The 20,904-nt window shown below is 29.5% G+C and overlaps 1 protein-coding gene across 1 annotated transcript in view; it reads left to right on the top strand.

The window, feature by feature from the left end:
• Positions 1-13,814: 13,814 nt before the first annotated feature.
• Positions 13,815-20,904, top strand: part of LOC116777248 (GAS2-like protein pickled eggs) — a 37,408-nt gene continuing 30,318 nt past the window's right edge. Inside the window, exons 1-2 of the mRNA XM_032670682.2 lie at positions 13,815-13,946; positions 19,372-19,592. Of these exons, the coding sequence (XP_032526573.1) occupies positions 19,410-19,592 (183 nt within the window). The 5' untranslated portion in view covers positions 13,815-13,946; positions 19,372-19,409. The remainder of the gene's footprint in view (positions 13,947-19,371; positions 19,593-20,904) is intronic.

The raw sequence follows: 20,904 nt of genomic DNA, 5'->3' as shown, positions 1-20,904 counted from the left end.
GATACACAGAATGAATGAACTTATCGAAAATGGAATAATTAAAGCTGTTCTCTGTTGGATCGTTTCCATAAAATATTCTGTCAGTTCCGATGTATATTGCATTGGAAATGAATTACGTTTGTCGCAAATACTTTGTATTCAATAATTTTAAAACTTTAATGATTATTAGACTATTTTATTTTACGTTTTTGTTCGTTAAATATTAGATTTAAAAATTTGATGGCTGTCATAAAATATGAATGTAAATATGTCAATATTAAAAAAAATATAACAGAAGTATAAGTATGTTAGGTGTTTTGCGCATCAATTTGATGTAAATCTCATGTGTATATATATATATATATATATATATATATATATATATATGGACCTTAGTTGTATTATTTTGATTAAAGATTAAAAATCTAAACTATAATAAAGCTGCTAATAAGGCTTAGTTAAGTACCGTGACCTAATAAGGCTGCTTACACAGAGGACGTTTAATTTCGCAATTTTGCTAACATGGTCACTACGAACTGAACGCTTTGTAAGACCTTGCCATTAAATGATAGGGTTCCGCAGAAAATATTTAGAATTCGAATTTATAAAAACATAACAATGAAGTCGCTTTTTTAAAGTAAGTGGCATTAAAAGTGTTATTGCCAAATAATAATTTTTGGAAGAGTAATGAACCACTAATACATGAAGTGGTCTAACGATTGGTAATCTATTCCAACAGGGATAATACACATTTTCAAGTTAATCATATATTTTATTGAATCTCGTTTTTGCCCATTTAGTCCAACGAAATTAAAATTTAATTCCTATGGAATTGGAAAAAAAAAAGTTACAGATGTGTCTCTTGCTATGTTATCCTTTAAAAATTATTCGCTTAATACATGTATGTACCAAGGAATCCTAACTAAATATAAACACTTGTACCAGTCGTCAGGTAGGGTCCGCCCACAACTCGACCACAGTTTGGTGTGGTGGGCGATTCAGCATTCTTACTCGTTTTGCAACCCGTGTGTTTACTGGCAGCAATTAAGTTAAACTGAACTTAATTTTCACTGCATTATTTAATTGGCTCCCCATCGGTTTATTCTTCGAACACATTTACGGTTGTAAATGATACATAAAATAGTAACTCATATTGAAAAAAAAAATAAATGTCGTCTCATCATGTTTAATTAACTTGTCACTAAAATGACTCCGTGACAATTATATAAAGATATTACTTTATTAATAGTTTCCCTTTTATGTTTTATAATTACATTATCACTTTTCAGTTATTTTGCTAGAGAATCCCTGGAAGCTTATATAAAAGCCACTTTTTCGACTGTTATGTTTATTAAGACCTATGTCTACATTGCTAGGTAGCTTTGTAGTTCTTGCATTACTGCTGCTCCAGAATTTACATTTTCATGATGATATTATTATTACATTTTTAAATATTCCTGTTAAACAAAAAAATACAATCTATTGTTATTTTGTTTATTCATATAAAATGTCAATACGTGAAGAAGAAAAATTGTTTCCATTTTCTTGATTATGCTATTGTTTTTTTAACTTAATTTAATAAAAATACTATCGTATGAGATAGTGGCAAAAAAGGGATAATTTGAACAGCAATGAGGTCACATGGAAATATGTACATTTAGTCCTGTCACTTCAGGGACGTAAGGAACTTAGGAAAATGGTAGAACAAATGAAGATTGTGAAGTAGTGAAGTTTTTGCTGCCAATATTAACTTTTTAAAGGAAATCCAGCTGCACTACAGATATATCTTAAGTGACCCTAAATAAAAGTTTCAGTCCAAAAGGCTACAACTAATTTCTACTAGGTTCGCCTTGGCACGATACAGTCTTCAAAAAAATGTTCCCACGCCTGGGTACATAATAACATAAAAAACTAGTTTTACACATTATATTCTCCTAACCTCTACTTTTTTCGCCGTACGTAGTTTTCGCATTACTTAAATCGTGTTTAACCGTAAGCACATTCAAGGTTAAGGGCCGTAAAAAGTTATGTCACTTTACAACCCATTATCGCCTACACAGGCGAAACGAATTTAATATAGCCATTAAGATATTTTGTGGGTAGTAAGCGTAAAAAGTGGTTGATTTTCATAACATTTTATGTTACTTATTACATTAAGACAACATTTATCACCACTCCGCAAACCTATTTTTGGTGCACATTAACGACACGCTATTACCTATTTTTTGCCAGGCAGATAATAGCACGGTTGTGAAGCGGAATTAATCTAGCTCTGGGGACACTCGGGATCAAATATAGCTGAAAAGGGAGGCCATGGCAGGGAGTATTAATTTCACACTGCAGGAAGTGTCGGATCGAGACGATTATAATTTCCTTAAATTTAATGCCACCAAAACATTACCGTGTTTTTTTACCTCCAAAAAGAGCCTGAGTAAGTTTACTGCAACTTTTCGAAATATATTTTTGGAACACACCGACCGCCTTCAGTTATTTGGTGTTGGAGTATTCCGAAACTTAAATTTGAGTGGTTCATTGAGTTCAAGGCTAAGAAAAGCTGTAAGGACAATCGACATTCTTAAAATAAATAGAGGAATGCTTCTATTGCTGCAAATGGTTTGGACGCCTTGGATAAGCTTGCAAAAAGGCTAATTGGTGACCAAGGTCTAATCAAAACCAACCTTATCAATCCTAAGTATAAGCGTTAAGTAACTAGCCTCTCGATATTTTATAGAATACAATTTCGAGTGTGTGCTCAGGAGTCCAAGATTCAATTGCTTCATCCCTTTTTTTATTATTGGAAGAACTACGACGGTGACCTAACGTACGGCGCGGCGGGGTTCTGTCCTTCCGTCGTAGACCTTCTCCATATTCGAATGAAGCGTAGGATCGTCTTCCCTAGTGTTCAAGTTTGCCTGCGTTGTTGTTTGCATCCACTTAGGATGTGGGTGTCTTTAAGGCGAGAGTTAATAGGCTATTACTGGGTTAGTGTGTTTACCATCTTAGGCTTTGTTTTCACCTTCCACCTGTCAACGAATAGTCAAGTACTATATAGTATTATATAGTAGTCAAGTCAAGTAATATATAGGATGTATTCAGAAAGAATAAAAATTAAGACATAACGATAATTCTTATAAAAGGGTGCAATAGAATAAATGTATGTATGTATATATATATATATATTTATACTATTTAGAATTTGTTTAAACTAAAGAATACTCTATAGATATATATTTCTTCAAATCATTACACATTACACTTATTTATTTACTTTGGAGATTTAAAAAAATATGTCCTGTAAATTTAACAAACATAAGTTTTTTATCTTAACATTTTAAAAATATAATAAAGAAATATGAAGAAAACGAGCGTTTTAGCTGCTTGTTTGTTAGTTCCTTCTAACAGTTCGAACAACCTTAAAAAAAACACAAATTTCCTACCTTCTGTGAAAGAGAGCTACACAACGGCCTTGTAAAGGAATCAGGAATGTTAAAGTCGATACGAATTATCTGTGGAGAGTAAATTCACATGCAATGTTAAGTTTATGATAATTACGAAAGCACAGTGAGTCAAACTAACGCCGCGCCCAATAATATTAAGAAATATAAAGATCCTAAGATAAGTCTAGCCAAAAATACTGATACGCGGTTACGAAACTGTAATGGACCGAGTTCATGTGGTAGGTGGTAGGTGTGGCGACTGTATATAAATAGCTATCTCGCATCTTATTTTGTAACTTATTATATACTTTTTTAGTATATATATACATTTAAATTGCATATTCGTTTTTTTATTCTAAATCAAAGAAAATTAATATATTTCATTGTAAATACTATGTAGCAATACCTTCTTTTTTTACATTAAGGGACGGAGTTAGATTCACTCTTTAGGTTGTTCTTAACTATATAAATATGTTTTTGTAACTCAATGAATAAACATCTTTGACTTTTGATAAGTTTTTTATTGATTCGTCCTTTACACAACTTTGTTCGAATGTAGCACGTATATTGGTATTATATAGTCATTATATAAATTGAATATAAATTTTTTAAGTAATAAAAATTATAAATGTCTTGTGATGATTATTATTAATTTTTTACATTTTCTTATTCATGTACCATAATTTCTTGATGTCTGAAAATGTTTTTGTTTTAATAGTTAAAGGAAAATAATTAATTATGAATATAAATATAATGTTATTGCAATTATGAAGAAATGAGGTGTAATTATAAATGGTATGTGGCCATAACGTCAACATAGCTAAGGTCAATTACGGGTTCTAAGGTCTAAACTGTAACTCTAGGTGACCTAGTGTACTTATCTCTGGCGAGGTGAATTGGTAAATGGAAGCTATTAGTGGTATTATTCTATAGTTATCTAATAATAATAATAATAATGGGGTATTTAATCACAGCTTGACTTAAAATAAGTCAACTTTCGCAAAATAATATTAAATCGGCGAAAGAATTCTTACTTAATTTTCTTTTTATATTGAATATTAATTTATCTGTATATAGAGAATAAATCTAATATTTAGTAACGAGTATCATTTTTATTTTAAAATTATAAGCTAGCATTATTGGTGTCGAAAAATATTTTGAAACCTATCGTGATAAATGATTGCCATTTGACAGTAACATTGCACAGATAATATTTAAAATAATTCTATATAGGTTATATAGTGTTAGGTAGTTTTTTTTTAATGTTTGTAAGAAGCTTTATATGGATGAAGTAAACGTTGATATGGGAGTTGTAGAATCTACATAGTTAGCGCTTTGTCAGTGTAGCCTATGTTTAGTCCTTGGACATTCCACTTTACAAAGAAGACAATAAAGTTCTGTGACAGACGGCGCCTTACTTAGGTATTTATCCGATCTATTTTATAACATTTTAGATAAGGTTATTTATAGCGTTGATAAATATTTATTAATTATTTGAACAATGACTCCAAACATCATATTACAGAGGACTCTATGTTAAGAGTGGTAAGAGCTATTATTCTAAACGTGAGAAAACTAATTTGCTTCAAATAATATCTTAATAGATGCAGTCTTTGGACATTACGAATTCCTTTACAACGGTATTTATATAGAATAGAAATTATTAATACAGATACTGGAACTATAAATTTTAAATGTTATAATGCAATTTTACTCAGAAAATTTGTATGTAGAGTAAGATATAGGTTATATGTACATGATAAATGATCGACTTTTCTGTGTAGTGTTATTATTTTAATAGTTACATGTCCTCAGATATTATTATAAAGAGAAAACATCATAAATATAATGACAGGATTCAATGTGTCATTGTTCAAAGGATATAATAAGTGAAGGAGAATACCATATGCCATTATTCTAACCCTCCGAACTCGACTTTTGTACAGCATCTGTAACAACAAGGTTATAAAACATCATGGTGGTCATAGCCCACCCGCATCCATGGTACGATTCTGCGCTTTATGGTTCCCTTCCTGTTCTTTGATGGTATGGGGTTATAAGAGAAATAGTTACGGGAACGTAGGAACTTGAGTAGTTTGGAAATGTTGATTTAATAATAAATGTAAGTTTTATCATACTAAATGATCCCTTTTAATTTTATTTCAGTTGCAAATTTCAAATAAAGGTTGTTCATATTTATTGTTATTTTATTGTATCAAACTTCTTATAAGAAAATATTTTCTGGCAAAATAAACAAAAGTGAAATTTCAAGTAAAATTTTGGCTCAATCATGAGTACAAATGTCGTAGCTCTTAATAGGACGCATAAGTAAGATGAGTATACATTCCAGAATTAAAATTCTACAAAAATTTTAAATTTCAATCGCAAAATTGAATATATTACGTTTTTTTGTGGATCATTGTTCCTTCGCACAATTATCTCGTCTACCTCCGCTTGTGCAAACCTGATTAATTCTATGTAAAAAAAGTTTTTTTAATGAATGTAACAAAATGGACTACAGATTCATAATAAAGAGCGGATTGTAAGGTATTATTATATTATATGTGTTATTCGTCCATGACAAACAAGACGACCTCTTTAAAAATAGCTAGTATTGCCAATGTCAATATTATGTATGAAATAACATAATCTCTAAATGTTATATGTGAAAATGTGTAATGTTTTGTTACATTTAAGAAATAAATAATGTTCTATAAAATTAATTTAATACCAATTAAAGTGCCAGAGATATATTCGTTTAGGATCTATTGGACAAAAAAAATAATACAGTTAACGATTTCACGCTGGGTAAAACTCATTGTCTGAAATAAAAGTCCTTTTTAACGAGACGGACAGACGTTAAATTGGTGACTCCGAGGGAGTTTCAACACGTGTTCCAATTGTACTATCAAGTTATAACCTTTATTGGAATCATCGTAAGGGTGCATTTTGAATGATATTATGTTTTATTTATAAGTTTCATGATTCTTTTGTTAATTTAACAGTTCTAGCCCTCGTGCGAACGGTTAGTTAATGAATATTGAATTAACACATTTGATGCAGTCTGTATAAACCATTGAGCCACTAGTTTGATTGAAGAAAATGATTTAAGCAGTCGTATATACATATATATCAGATGAATAAGTCAATTAAATTGAATCATTGAGTCTGTTTCATTTCTATATTTGTTTTATTTGCACTTATAAATTATAATATATTTCTTTAAACGTATTTCCGTGTGCATTAAGCATGGCAAGATCTCACAATGAATATAAAAAAACAAAACCTGTGTTACAAAATAGTTTTTTTTTAAATTATGAACATACTCTCATGAAAGAAGGTTTGAAAATTAGATTGTGAAGTATGTATATGAAATTTCTCATGATTTCTCAACGTCGTGAAAAAGATTTCAATATCATTTGACATTTATTTAATTAAGGCCTTGTTGAAATCGTATTAATAAACAATGGGTAGACTTAGAATTTATAATAAAAAAAAATTTAATAATACTTATTTCGTTAAAAGCTGTTTAATATTGTCGGATTTTCTTGGAATGTTTCAAATTTTTATGGAATCAAACAGTAATACGGTTGTAGTACACCATTTTTTTAATTACATAACACCTCCCTAAGGATTCGAATCTAGAGAAAATCAAAACTTTATTACAATTATGTTACAATAAATGCAGCGTAAGATGCATTTGGGTTTAATGACCCTTAAATTGTTATCTCTTGATAAACCGCGGCCCAGTTCCAGCCACAGATAACCGGACTATATGCGTATTAAGTTATATAGACCTAGGATATCGGAATAACAAGTTGACTTAAACATTTAACACTTGTTTATTATATACAATTACACTTTGCTATATGAATTTAAGACAAAATATATATCTGTTTATACTGTCTCTATATAATATCAATAAAGCATTATAATCTGTTTGAAAGTGTGTTTAAAATGAAAAAATTATAGCCATGATGCTATAAAATGTGGACCAATGTTGCAGGGGAATTTTGTAGGTCTGCGTAAAATATGTAGTCCTAAATATTAAAAACTATATCATAACCGATAAGGTATTGAACATTTTGAAAACCCTTGAGAATTAAAATCTGGATTAAAATTTATACCGAAGTGTAGAAATCAGTACCGTGATTTTTAGTTTACATTTTGTTAAGATAGGAATATTCCTAGCTCTAACTCTTAAGATAAGTATATTTTTTATTAAATTTTGATCTACATCGCTGTCAGACATTAATAAAACCATTGCCATCCCACTCTGAGTCTCACAACAGCGTCATTCATCTTCCGGAAGTCTTCAAATGATTCACACAAAATGAGGATGAGGTTTCTATCTTTTTATCATTCCTTCTTTGTTCTTACTCGTTCTTAGGTTAATACTCTCGACGTTTGGTTTATGTCCCTCACTACTTGGCAGCATGAAAACGTCTCTGTACATAAATATTTGATAGCCCAGTGACATACAAATCAGCTAATCGATCGTTTATCGATAATAAGTTAGTTACATATCATTTCTATATTTTAAAGCGCTATATGTAAACGCTGTATGCGCTGTATGTAAACAAAAGCCCACAAAAGATGTTCAAGTTGACGTAAGTGTTAAAACAAAAAAAAAAAAATTGACAGAAAAAACACTAAATGATGTCAGATGATGTTAAACTATCGACAAGTTATCATGTTATCTGTGTGTCTGTGTGTCACGGACATCATGGCGATGATAAACAAAGTGCCTCAAAGAAAAAAAAGAACCCAAAAAATTGTACATAAAAAGTTGGAGGTATGACGAAGCTTTTATTATTGACATGACCTCATATGGTCAAATCGGTGTTTTAACTAATTATCTTTATTTATCTTTTTTATCTTTTATATATATATATATATATATGTATATATATATATTGTTATATAAATGACTGTGCTTTTATATGTACCTACACTAAATGTGATAAACATGTCATAATACACTATTATATAGGCAACTGTCGTCATAGACTTCCATGTGGATATTGATAGACATGGGAAAGACATCGGTGTATTGGCTAGTAATATAGTAGATTTCATTGCGAGCATATATCCACGTGATTTGTAAGGTTATTTTTAATTTATATTAAGTATGAATGCAAACCTTTCTCATAGTCATATAGATTTTTTTTATATTTGTAACTTTCCATTTTCCAGAACACATTCGATTTTATGAAGATTATAAAAAAAAATTGACAATGAATTAAACCGAACCCACGCATCATAACCGGGTCTAGGACGGTCGCTAATTTCCAAAATATATTAATGTATGTACAAGCGTCTTTATTTACATTTAGTTCATATATTAAAAAAAAAAATGTATATATTTATGCGATCAATATACCAACTCACATTGTTAAGGGACTTCAAGAAAGGATCTTCTTAATTTGGGACTTTTTTTTATTTGCCTATAATCATCAGGTTCCTTCTTGTAAGGAGTTAGATTTCACATAGGTCCAAGGTATATCATAAAGATCGTCAGTATCTACGTCAATAGATATGGAAAATTTATCATATATATTCTTGGAGTTCAATGAAAATGAAGAGATTTTGTAATCACATTTAAATTCGTCATTTTATCTTTATCGTTTGGAAGTGTTGAAACGTTGCCTTATTTATTTTCTTATTCTGTCGTTATTGTTGTAAGACAGTTTAAACTTGCTAAAACATTAACTGTACGTTCACCTCACAAAGATTAGCGTTTATAAGCTAAATGCTCTAACTCTAGACATCTGCTAAAATTAACTGTCACTAGTATAACGTTATTAATTCCGTTTATTTTAAATTGTGTCTTTTTAATCGTTTCTGATCCAACTCCCTCATTACTAAGATAATTGTATAAATTTAATCTGTATACTAGGTGTAATGAATGAAGTTTAAACCAGTAAATTTTCATTGGTATTTTATTTTCTTAATTATTTTATTCTTATAATTTTGAAATGAAATTAATTTTATTATGAATGACTAAGTAAACTGATGGCATAATAACTTGAGATGCAAATTTGATATATCTTTGTAGACGTTATTTTTAAGTGGATAATCTATTAAATGTATGTCTATATATATAATGCCTATAGTACCTAAAAATATGTTGGATAAACGCCGATATACAGTATCCTAATCCCACACATTTGTAAACTTTTTAAAGCCTACGTTTGATGTTGCGGACATATAAAAAGTCATGAACTATATTTTTGCTTATATTTACTTGTCACTCTTAATGTCATCACTTGTGGGTTTTATACATCTTCATATTGATTTCTTTTTAATTAAAGTCTTCTAGAGGAAAGCAAGGTAAATTTCATCTAGAAAATATTTGGACATAATAATTTATTTATAAAAAATTTTGAAGAGTGAAAAAAATATTTCGCTTAATTCCAAATTTCCAAAAAATTCCATAAGTGCTCAGTTTTTATTCAACTGTTGCTGTATTGATTTTATTTGAACTATTAATGTTTATTTTATCGATAACGCATAAGTTTGGAGATCAATAGACTAATAGACCGAAGCTTTTATTGTTAAGTCTGCGGATGGTGCATTATTCTAATGACATAACGGGCGCGTTGACCTTAGCGCCGGCGCCCGATGCTCTTGGAGCCGTGCCAATTGTTGTACTTTGATGATCTGACATGACATACAATCATATTAATCATACATATTTTACCAGTTGATCCTCCTGACTTTTTACGACTGCTAACGTAATATAAACTAAGCTATACCACAGAATCCGCAATTTTTTGTAAGACTCAAGTACAGGTGAGACTATTAAACGATATTATATTATTTTTTATTTCTTTTAATCGGTATCGGTTAATTATTCATGAATACTTGAATACGTCCTACGGAACTTGCGTGTTTATAATCAATAAGAAGATTTATGTTCATGTTTTTTAACAAACAATAGTTAGGTATATAAAGTCAGTCGATTTAGAAAATGACGTGACTTCTGTAATTTTTCAGTCATATTCAGGGAAATCACATGTTATTGTAATAAAGTTAGCGTGCTAAAGGGCCAGCTGAATCAATACAGCCTGCCTTGAATGATGACGGCTCTGAGAAATATACAAACCACTACGACTTGACTGTTAAACTTACGTATTTAGGGTAAATGTATTGAACATTTTTTTTAAGAATGTGAAAATCTATATGACCTATTGTCTACACCTTGTTTGTTTCGACGTTTAATTAGTTACTATATAGTATATACCCTATTACCAAGTGTCGCAAAAACTATATTATTGCTTACAAATTTATTAAACATTTATTGTAATACTAGTTACTTACGAGTCATAAATAATTCTCTGTACTACATATTCAGTCAAGTCACAATAAATGTCTGAATTAGGTAAGAAATCTACAGCAAGTGAAACCCAAGTCACTGACAAGTCATAAATGGTTCTTTATAATTAATAGTCAGTAGTAAGTGACACACAAGTCACAAACAGATCACAAATAACTCTGTATAAAGTCTGTCCGTCCCGGTAGTGTCGGTGGCGCCGTCTCTCCGTCGCGGCCGCACCGTCTTACTCACCCTCTCAAAACACCTTCTGACATTTAATACGGCGCTATTTGCGATGTTATTTCCTTTACTCTCAATAAACATTACATGCAGTATATGAAACAATTTAAGATTAAGAACCTTCTCGTTTTAATCTAATGAGTTTCTCTTCCTGGATATTAAATATAAATATTAATTTTAATTAAGTAATAACAGTGTCGTAATATATTTTATTTTGTTATAAATAATGTTTTTATTTTACAACATTATGTTCGCGCCAATTAAATCGATACACGTTTACAAATAATAACATTAAAAGTTCCGTTTTGGTCTGTTTTTAAGTTTCCGTAAAATGTAAATAATTAAAAAATCTTTTGATACCATTAAAATAGCAAAATTATCCAGCAATATAAAAACGGTATTTGTGACAAAAGTGTTTTTAATAAAAAGTATAACAATTTAACAGAAATGTTTTTACCTAAACTGGTTTGAAATCACATCACGATGAAAAACCGAATAATCTGCATTTAAATTGACTTTTAAATAACATAAAAAACACCAGGCAGAGGTCAAAAAACAAAGTTCACTGACTTATCATTGACCCAGGGACCTTAAATGAGAATCAAAAAGGAATGTCTCCATAAATGTGAATAATATTTAATTTAAGAATAATTAATCGATTATTTTTTATTAATCTGAAATTCTTGTCTTATAATTAGACAAAATTTTTGTGACTTGTAATGAATAGTTATATAATATCATTATTGTATAAACAAAAAGTTTTCCCAAAGTCTTCGTTCGCGTTTATTTTGGTTTAATCCCTTTCGGGTAATAAAAATAAGAGTCTTATTAAACGTGAATCAGAAAGGTCTTTTGAAATTACATCATAACTAGATTCTTTAATCTTAACTCGTAGAAAACAAATAGACAAGTGTCGCTTTTTAAGTGTATGTTAATAACATTTACAGAAAAGGCGTCACGTAAATATGTATATAGATACTATGTCTTAAATATAAACATTTTCACCGTTCGCGGCTCTTTCCTAAAATGTATGCAATAATACCTAGTATGTTTGATAATGACCACAAGAATTGATTCTATTCCTTAGCTCTACAGTCTATACTCTATATCACCACACGCGTTATTAGTAAGTTTATTAAGAGTTAACTGAATTGATTTATTTTATCATATAATAACAGTACAATGTTGAAACAGAAAGTGCCTGAACCAAGATAGAATTATAAAACAAAAGACAATAACATGACTCTTCATAGTTTTCTCACGTAAATCAAGATTTCTAATCGTTCACAATGGTAAAAGCTAATAACTATGTTGCGTTAGGTGCGAGTGATTTATTTAATTAATGGTTCCGTATATATATATATATATATATATATATATATATCTGTATATTTTACTTAGCGTTCCCATAGACTATGTGGGCAAAGGTTTAGGTTTATATCTATATAGTAAAAAAGCACGTTTCTGACGCCCTCTGTACTGACTTCCCCACAGAAAGTCTCTGAAGCACGACACAGCTCATGATTAGTTACAAATCTATCGGATCATCCAAAATTACAAAGAGTCTAAAAAGTGCTCGTATTTTATGTGATATACCGATGTATGTGAAATCTTAGTCATTTGCAATAATTTAATTGATCTGACTAAGCGCAATGTGAAATATTGTAAGACAAATGTTCTTGTTTACATCAGGAAGTCCCAGAATCTAGGAACAGAGTAGGTATTATAATTACATTGTACAGCTTACTGTATCGTCGCCTCGAGGGTCTCAACAGGATTAGTTTATTGGTGTCAGTCATATATAATACATGTTATTTATTTATTTATATGGCTTTGCTGAAATATACCTGTTTTGTTACCAGCTGCCTTGACGCGATCGACGTGAATTTTTCATAATAAAATTTTATCTCTATATATAATCGGATCAGTTCTTACGAATTCTAATCCTTATCCATATTTGGTAAAATATATAAAATTTCACTTATACTTGTCCCTTCAATAGCGGTGAGATTTCATTTCTCGTCATCAAAAATAAGTAAACATCTTCACTCATTGAATGAAAGTTTTAGACGTTGTTAATGTTACCTTTTTTTTGAACCATTCTTTTTATTAATGTTTAAATTAATACCATTGCGTATATTTAAAAATTACATGATGTATGTTAGTCAAATTATTAACGACAAAATTTTACTATGAAATACTGAATCTGTATTGTTATTATATATTTTTATATAATCTGGTTTATGTTCTGATATATGCAAATTGTTATTCTGTTCTTTTGTTAAATCATTAATAATAATAGATATTTTATTTTATTTTTTTACGAATATCTGTTGTCAGCCATTTTGTGCTCATGTAACTAATGAAATTCATTTCATGTGTGAGAAACTATATTTTATGCATTGAACCAATTTTTTTTAATAACATTTATAGCAAGACAAGATTTATCTTACTTTAAAAATACTTTTAGGCGTTTATGAACACTAAGCATTATAAACAATACTAATAGTTTTTTTTATCTATTATGTAAAAAAATTAGATCGGTTAAAATTTTGTACGTATAAGAAAATAACCAAATTAAATACATACACTGTAAACAAACTAGTAAAACCGATATTATTATTAAATTTGAAAGACCATTAGAACAAGCTGACAAACGTTGAATAGAATTCGATTAAAAAGTTATTTCTCGTTAAGTCACAGTCAGGTAGACGAAAATAAAATCCGAACACCTTTTCTAAACTTGTTTTGGTGAATTAAAAAAGCATACAATTGAGATAAATCTCGAAATTGCAAGGCCACCTGCGCGGGCGCATCACAACGCAGCTTGTGCGATTCGCGTCAGTCTTCGTCCAACGCTCGGCGAGTGAGCACATCGCGCTAGTGCAGTGTTTGTGCTTTTCACTTAATTTATATCGAAAAGTTTTTTTAAGACGTGCTCCCGGAGCCGCGAGTTTTTTTTATTGTTGGAGGTAATTATACTACATTCATATATTTATTTTTAAAAATCTATTTTTATTTATAGTATAAAAATATATCACAATCTTTTCATAAGAGACAATTTATTTCCATCACTCCATATTACTTAGATTATTTAGTAATTACAAATAAATGTTATATCTGATATTACTTTTGAAGATATAATGAATAATCTAATCGTAGATTTATATACCTAATTAATAATTACAAGCGTTACTACTTACATAAAGATGAAAATAAAATAATTTGGTTCAGATAATATAAAATGTATAGAAAATTTTGTACGATTGGGAAGTAAAAGATAAAATTATAATTATACAAATAACTTGTTTCAACAATAAAAAAAATACTTAAGTAATTTTATAAATTACTAAAAACACAAAAATGCTTCCGTAAATTCTTAACATTTCACAATAATAATGTATATTATATAAATATTATGTTTTTTTTATTATTTTCGCTCTTCTTGCGATCAATATATTTTTATTAACGAAATTAAACTGTATGTTTTCTGTGAGAACTAAATTATATAAAAATAAATGTCACCAAAAACTCGTCATGTCGTAAAGATAAGCTAAGTTAAAACAAAGCGACATCGGTCTTTTATTGATTTTTAAAATTTTACATATAGTTTCATTAATATAAATAGTTACATTCGGTTGACGCCCAAAAAAACTCTAGCATTCTCACCATAAGCATGAATCGATTCACTATATTTGAAGCGTTCCCCGCTTCTGAACGTAGATTGCTGATTTCAGTAATGTACATTATGATAAAATTTATAAACGAAGATTTTTGAGTGACAAACTGGAAACGTTCCGTATGTGAGACGATGAAAAACTTGAATTAATTTATATTATAAGTACTATTTATATATCTTATTATATTCTTATTTCTTTTTAGTGGTCTGTGAACGGAACAGACAAATACATAATTAAATTAATACGAAATAGTTGTAAATAAAATTAAGAAGCTAAATTAGAAGAGAATATAAATATACTTTTTTTATTTGAAAAGTAAATTAAAGTGTAAGTAATTTATATATTTATTTACAAATACGTGTATAAATAAAATAGAATAAAACAATCATAATAATCTTAACGACATCACATATATTGTCAAGGTATTGAAAAATAAGGAACTGTTCATATGAAAAAAATATATTTTTTACTTATTGTATATAAAATGTTTTAATTATATCGTAGTTTAACTATTGAAGAGATAATATTTGAATAAAAAATTCTTAGTTTTAACCCTTCATTTAATTAATATTTTGTAATCATTTATGATTTAAAGCTCAATAAAAAAATGTATTTATCTATTAACACTATATAGTAATTCATAGATATGTTTTAAATTTTATTAAGGATTCGAAGTAGTATTTTAAATATAACAGCAAGCGAGACTCTCTGGCGTCATATTATCAATACGATACATCGATAAGGTATCGAAAACAAGATATAACACTCACAATTACTAGAAAATTAAGACCTTAGATATCAACGGGGAAAACTAAAACGTCACTAGAGCGATGCAAATTTTTTTAAATATTTACTTAAGTATATTATAGCATAGGTAATAATAATAGTTTTATACGATTTAAAAAAGTGCTTTTTTTTCGTATTTTATCAGTGAGAATATTAATACTTGTCTTTTTATCGTTTTCAGTGTCGGAGAATATTTATATCTTTTTTATTTATATTCGTTCTTTATTATAAAAACAATATTCTTTATTTTGGTATGAATAAATACTTTTTCTTATTTAAATATAAATATAATTAAATAGTTGGTCCCACGATGACGTATAAAGAATTTAAATGTGAGGAGTGTACTATTTATGATTCACATAATTAAAAAAAAAAAAAAACTGAATTTTCTTCAGATATTGAACTGGTTTTAAATAATTATATGGTTATTAAAAAAATTTCAATGTTTTCCCGCAAAAGAAAAAAAAATTATTCACGAAAATAATTTTTGCTCTGGCAATCATAAAAAAATATTTATATTCAAATTGCTATTTATTGATATTAAACGTAATATCTTATCGTAATATCAATGGTGATATTAAAGATAAGCAAAGTAAGAGGCGTATTATAAAACACTAGCCGTAAACGCCGATTTTCCGTGCGATTGTTTTGTGTATGTTGTTAATACAGCACAAGTTGTGGTTAATCATCTATTTCTATATATAACTTAACATATTAAAGTAGCTCCTCATATGTTCAAGCAATTAAGAACCATCGAGTCGTAAGTAATTCAGAGTATTTTAGTCGTGTTGACACTTTTTTTGTTACTACACCTATGCCAAGTGTTATTTTGTGTAAAACGTTGTTAATCCCTGTTTTGCAACTGACAGTCAATGCTGGAGGAACTAGTCGGTGTATTTATGTCCACGCAGTAATGGTTATTAGCCTAGTAAAGGTACCGCTCGCGAAAAAAGTATGATGATATTCAAAACAAAAGATCCTCTGTTATTTTTATGAACACGTAGAAGTTTTTATGACTTGGATAAAGTATTAGCATAATATCAATGCTCGCTATAAATCTTTATGATACTTCGTCATAGTTTTATTCTATATGTAATATTAATTCTTTATTTTTGCTATCTGTACGCGATATGACAACGGAAGTCAGCGGTGCGTGGTGTTACGCAAGCCCGGCTTTGTCTTAGTGGTACCATCTCATTATGTATTTGTTATTTTATATTATTACTAATAACGATAAAACGTTATAATAATTCCCTAATATACAAAAAAGTGATTTCCTTATTTTCGGTATCAGTCGTCGAAAATACAACAGACGCCAGTTCCTTTAAAAATTTCACATTTCCTTACAATATTTTCCTCGAGAAGCGAGCGAATAGTATTACTATTCTTCGATAATACTGTCTTTAATCCTAGTTATATTTGTCTAAGGACAAAAACTATATATTGTACTTCTTACCCAGATTTACTCGTTGTTTTGTCATATCCTACCTTCGTTGAAGATATTTATAAAGCTATGTTCTTCTGAATCGAAACCACAGTCCTCTGTGTCTTCTATGTTCCAACATAGGATAGCTTTACAGAGAAAAACATATCATTCAATGGAATTAATAAACGGTTAAAAATATTCGTTACATATTCATAATATCGTTTACACGTTGGGAGATTAATCCTACTTAAAACATGGACCACGAATCGAAGTATCTGTCAAACCCTAGTATGCGTGTATCACAGCTGTAGCTGTAGTTTGCAATATAAACTCGCAGTTGTAACCAAGTTTGGTCCTGGTAGTGATTCACTCGTGTTAGTGGGTCAGTGTCAATGACTCCCAGATATGACGGTAGTTTTAAAATTGAACAACACTTGACATTGTGTTGATACATTTACTTGTTGTTTGATAAGTATCGATTGAATATATTTCAATTTAATTCTTTATATGTGTATAATGTGGAACACAATTTCGTATTTTTAGCCCATCGTATTTGAGAATATGTATCTTAAAATTGAGAATTACTGAGGAATGTTAAAAACTTACTATTTATTTGGAATTATTAGAATCACATGATATTTCAATAATCACTATTATCTATGTGGATAAATTAATTTATATATATTTATATAAATTAATTTAGCCACATAGAACTATGATGTTCATTGCTCATATTCCTTTTAGTTGGGGAATATTATTTTTAACGAGAGGACAGTTTTAATTTTTCGTTGTACAATGTTTCGTTTTATATTCTGTCATATTCTATGCAATATTGCATATTATTCTCGGAAGCATATAGTATATCTCGATTTCACAAAACCTTCGGAGATATATAAAATAACTTTGCAATAAATTAAGCAATAATTCCTAGAACTATTTGTTTTTTTTTCTGAATAAGTAATATTATATTAATGTTATTCACACAAAATTCGTTGAATTTCAAATATTTTATTTTTAAATAATCTGGTCTGACGGCTGAGGTTCTCAAGGCTCATTCTGAATTGAATTCCACAAACAATTACGAACATGTTGAGGAAAGTCTCTATAAAATATTGTTATAGAAATGACGTTACATTTGTTATCACATTTTATGACGGTTTTGTATTTAAATGAAAAACTTTATAACATTGTATACATAAATATTTTTGACTTTGTTCGACGAGTGTGTGATTACATATTCTTATAGGATCGCATACACCACACGTTTGCTTATTCAGTTTGCCAACTGCCAATAGATTAAGATTGTAGATTAAGAGGAATCAGATCTATTGAAAACCAATTGATTGTATTTATACGACTGTCATACCTGTTGGATTAGTTTTTTTTAAAATTCTTTCTATACTTTGACTAACTTTAGCAACTCTTTAACAAGCGACTAACAAGTCGTAGTTTTGATCTTGATCCGTCTTCCTCATCAGAGATACGCAGAGTCACATGAAGATTAGATTTAAATGCAATGTTTAATAATAATCTACGACATCTGTTGTAACCGTTTAGCGAATCTACCAATTAGTCGCACTTAGGGCGTTGACCCCATCGTGCTTTATGGCTGTTTTAGTGATAGGTCGAATCGCTTCTGAAAATATTAATATTTAAGCAGAATTTCTATTGATGTATCTTAATTTGAAATACATTATACACTGATATGTTTAATGTAATAAACGGTTTTTATAACGACGTCATTGGTCATAACAATGTGGAATCAATTAATATTTTTTTTGCCAGTCTAGACGTTGGACGGTCTTAATTCGTGGAAATTAGTAGTGTTGATGCAAGGCTAAATTACATTCGTGAAAAAAGTAGGGTTTGTGGCTATTGACGCAGATAAAATGTCAAAGTTACTAAGGAGGGAAAAGTTTTTCTTTAGAAATGATAAGTGATGAAAATACTGTTCAGTCCAAAATCGACTTGTCATTCGAGCAGCTTTTATTAGTACAATATCATTTTTTATTAAATTTAACAGATTCTTAATTTTTTCCCAGTTTGTTCGACTATATTTGTATCTTGGAGCAGATTTCGATATAAATATATTTAATAACAACAATTAAACAAAAGTCGTTAAAATATTAATATTTTGTTATTCATTAACCAGGCAACCCTATGAAAAGATTTATTTACCGACTCAATATTAAATTACTTGTGATGATTTTGTAACAATCTCGTTCAATTGACTTGGGGAACGAAGCGCGACATCATTTCAAACTACTTCAAGTTTGTGTTTCTCGTATGATAGGAGTAATTATTGATTGTCTGGCTATGATGTCTATTAATTTTAAACATGAGCAAGCCATTAATCCATCTGTCTGTGCATATTTACATCGGGACAACTTAATATGTAAATTTTGTGGAGCTATGAAATTTGGTTTAGATTATCCTTCTGAGAAGACCGTAGAATATTTGTGGCCGTTGATATTAAAAAACAATAAAGAAACTATTTTCTTCCAGAAACAGTAATGTCCACAAAGCAGTAGACAGCAATCAAAATGGCAAGCGCTGGCGCAGTTCTCTTGGAGGCTAGGCCTTTCAGGCCCTTCAAGTCCTCCGAGGAGTACCTGTATGCCATGAAAGAGGACCTGGCCGAGTGGCTGACTGTCCTTTACCCTGAGCTCAGAATCAACGCCGATAATTTCCTGGACAGATTGGATACCGGCGTCGCTTTGTGCAGGGTAAGAAACAATTTTATTCTTTTGTCGCTTAGCCTACCAAGAATTTGTTATACACCCACCAGATACTGAGTCATATTCACAATAATCAATATATTAAATTTTTTTTAAATCATTAGTCGTAATCAAATTTATTTGCTATTTTAGTTAAATATTACAAAAGTATTCTGATGGATGAAGTCGGAGGAAAAGTATTTTTAACATATTTTTAAATTTTTTATTTAGATAAGTGTTTATTTGAAAAAAGTATCATTGAATACATATTTTGTACATCCAAATGTGCTAGAGCATTGACACGTTTAATAATAATATGTAATTATTCGCTGTATATCCGTTCTCTGTATATAACTGGTAACACTCAAATCTTAATCGTCTCAGATATCTTATCAGTGTTAGAAAGCGGCCCTTTTAACAAATGATAAATGTTTGACAGGAATCAGCAAGGTACTTTGTTCTTGTAAATAATTTACGGCGGAGCAAAATCCAATTATTATTGATGACACAAGAGGGATACTCGTATTGTATGTATACATACATGCTTTTTAATCCCAAAACTGTAAGACGTATTTGAATGAAATTCATAAAACAGGCTGTGATGTAAAAATTAGGCGAAGTCACGGACGAAATGTTGTATTCATGATCATGATTTTAATGTTGATATGGATAATCATAATTTAAAGCACGTACCATGTAACAATGCTTTTGCTAATATGACTCGATGACGTCACTGTCATACGTCATACACGCTGGAATTGGTGGTTCGCGCAAAATATGTTAGACCGTAGCCGAAAATTGTGACCATTGAAACAAACACGAAGCATGAAACCTATCAGGAAAATAATTATTTCGGTTTTTTTTAATATAAATTTATATTACGACAACGATATTTTTTTGTGATAACGTCAAGGGAAGAAGAAGAAATGATAAAGAATATACGTCTTAAAAGGTCACTTTATCGACTAATTACAAATTGTTTTGAAATGATCGTGTCAAGTTCATACGGAATCTATTTCCGTGAATTTCGAAATGTATGTCTATTTGTAAAGTGTTGTTATCTAACGAACTGGGTTAGGAAATTATTGTAACGACTCCTTTATTTGATTCAATAACTATGTGTTTTAAATTTAAATCAACATAATATTATATTTCTTGAGAACTACTGCCTGTCAAATGAAATAGCGTAAATTTTGCTACTGAATACTAGTGCTGTTATTCATGGTTCACATAAATATATGAATCAGTTCGGTAAAACTTAGACATACCAATGTCTCGCCATGTATAATATGATTTTTGGAATAACATTTAAAGCAATGGA

The sequence above is a fragment of the Danaus plexippus genome, chromosome Z (genome assembly GCF_018135715.1).
Source record: "Danaus plexippus chromosome Z, MEX_DaPlex, whole genome shotgun sequence".
NCBI classification, from domain to species: domain Eukaryota; kingdom Metazoa; phylum Arthropoda; class Insecta; order Lepidoptera; family Nymphalidae; genus Danaus; species Danaus plexippus.
This window is presented reverse-complemented; position numbering and strand designations above follow the sequence as displayed.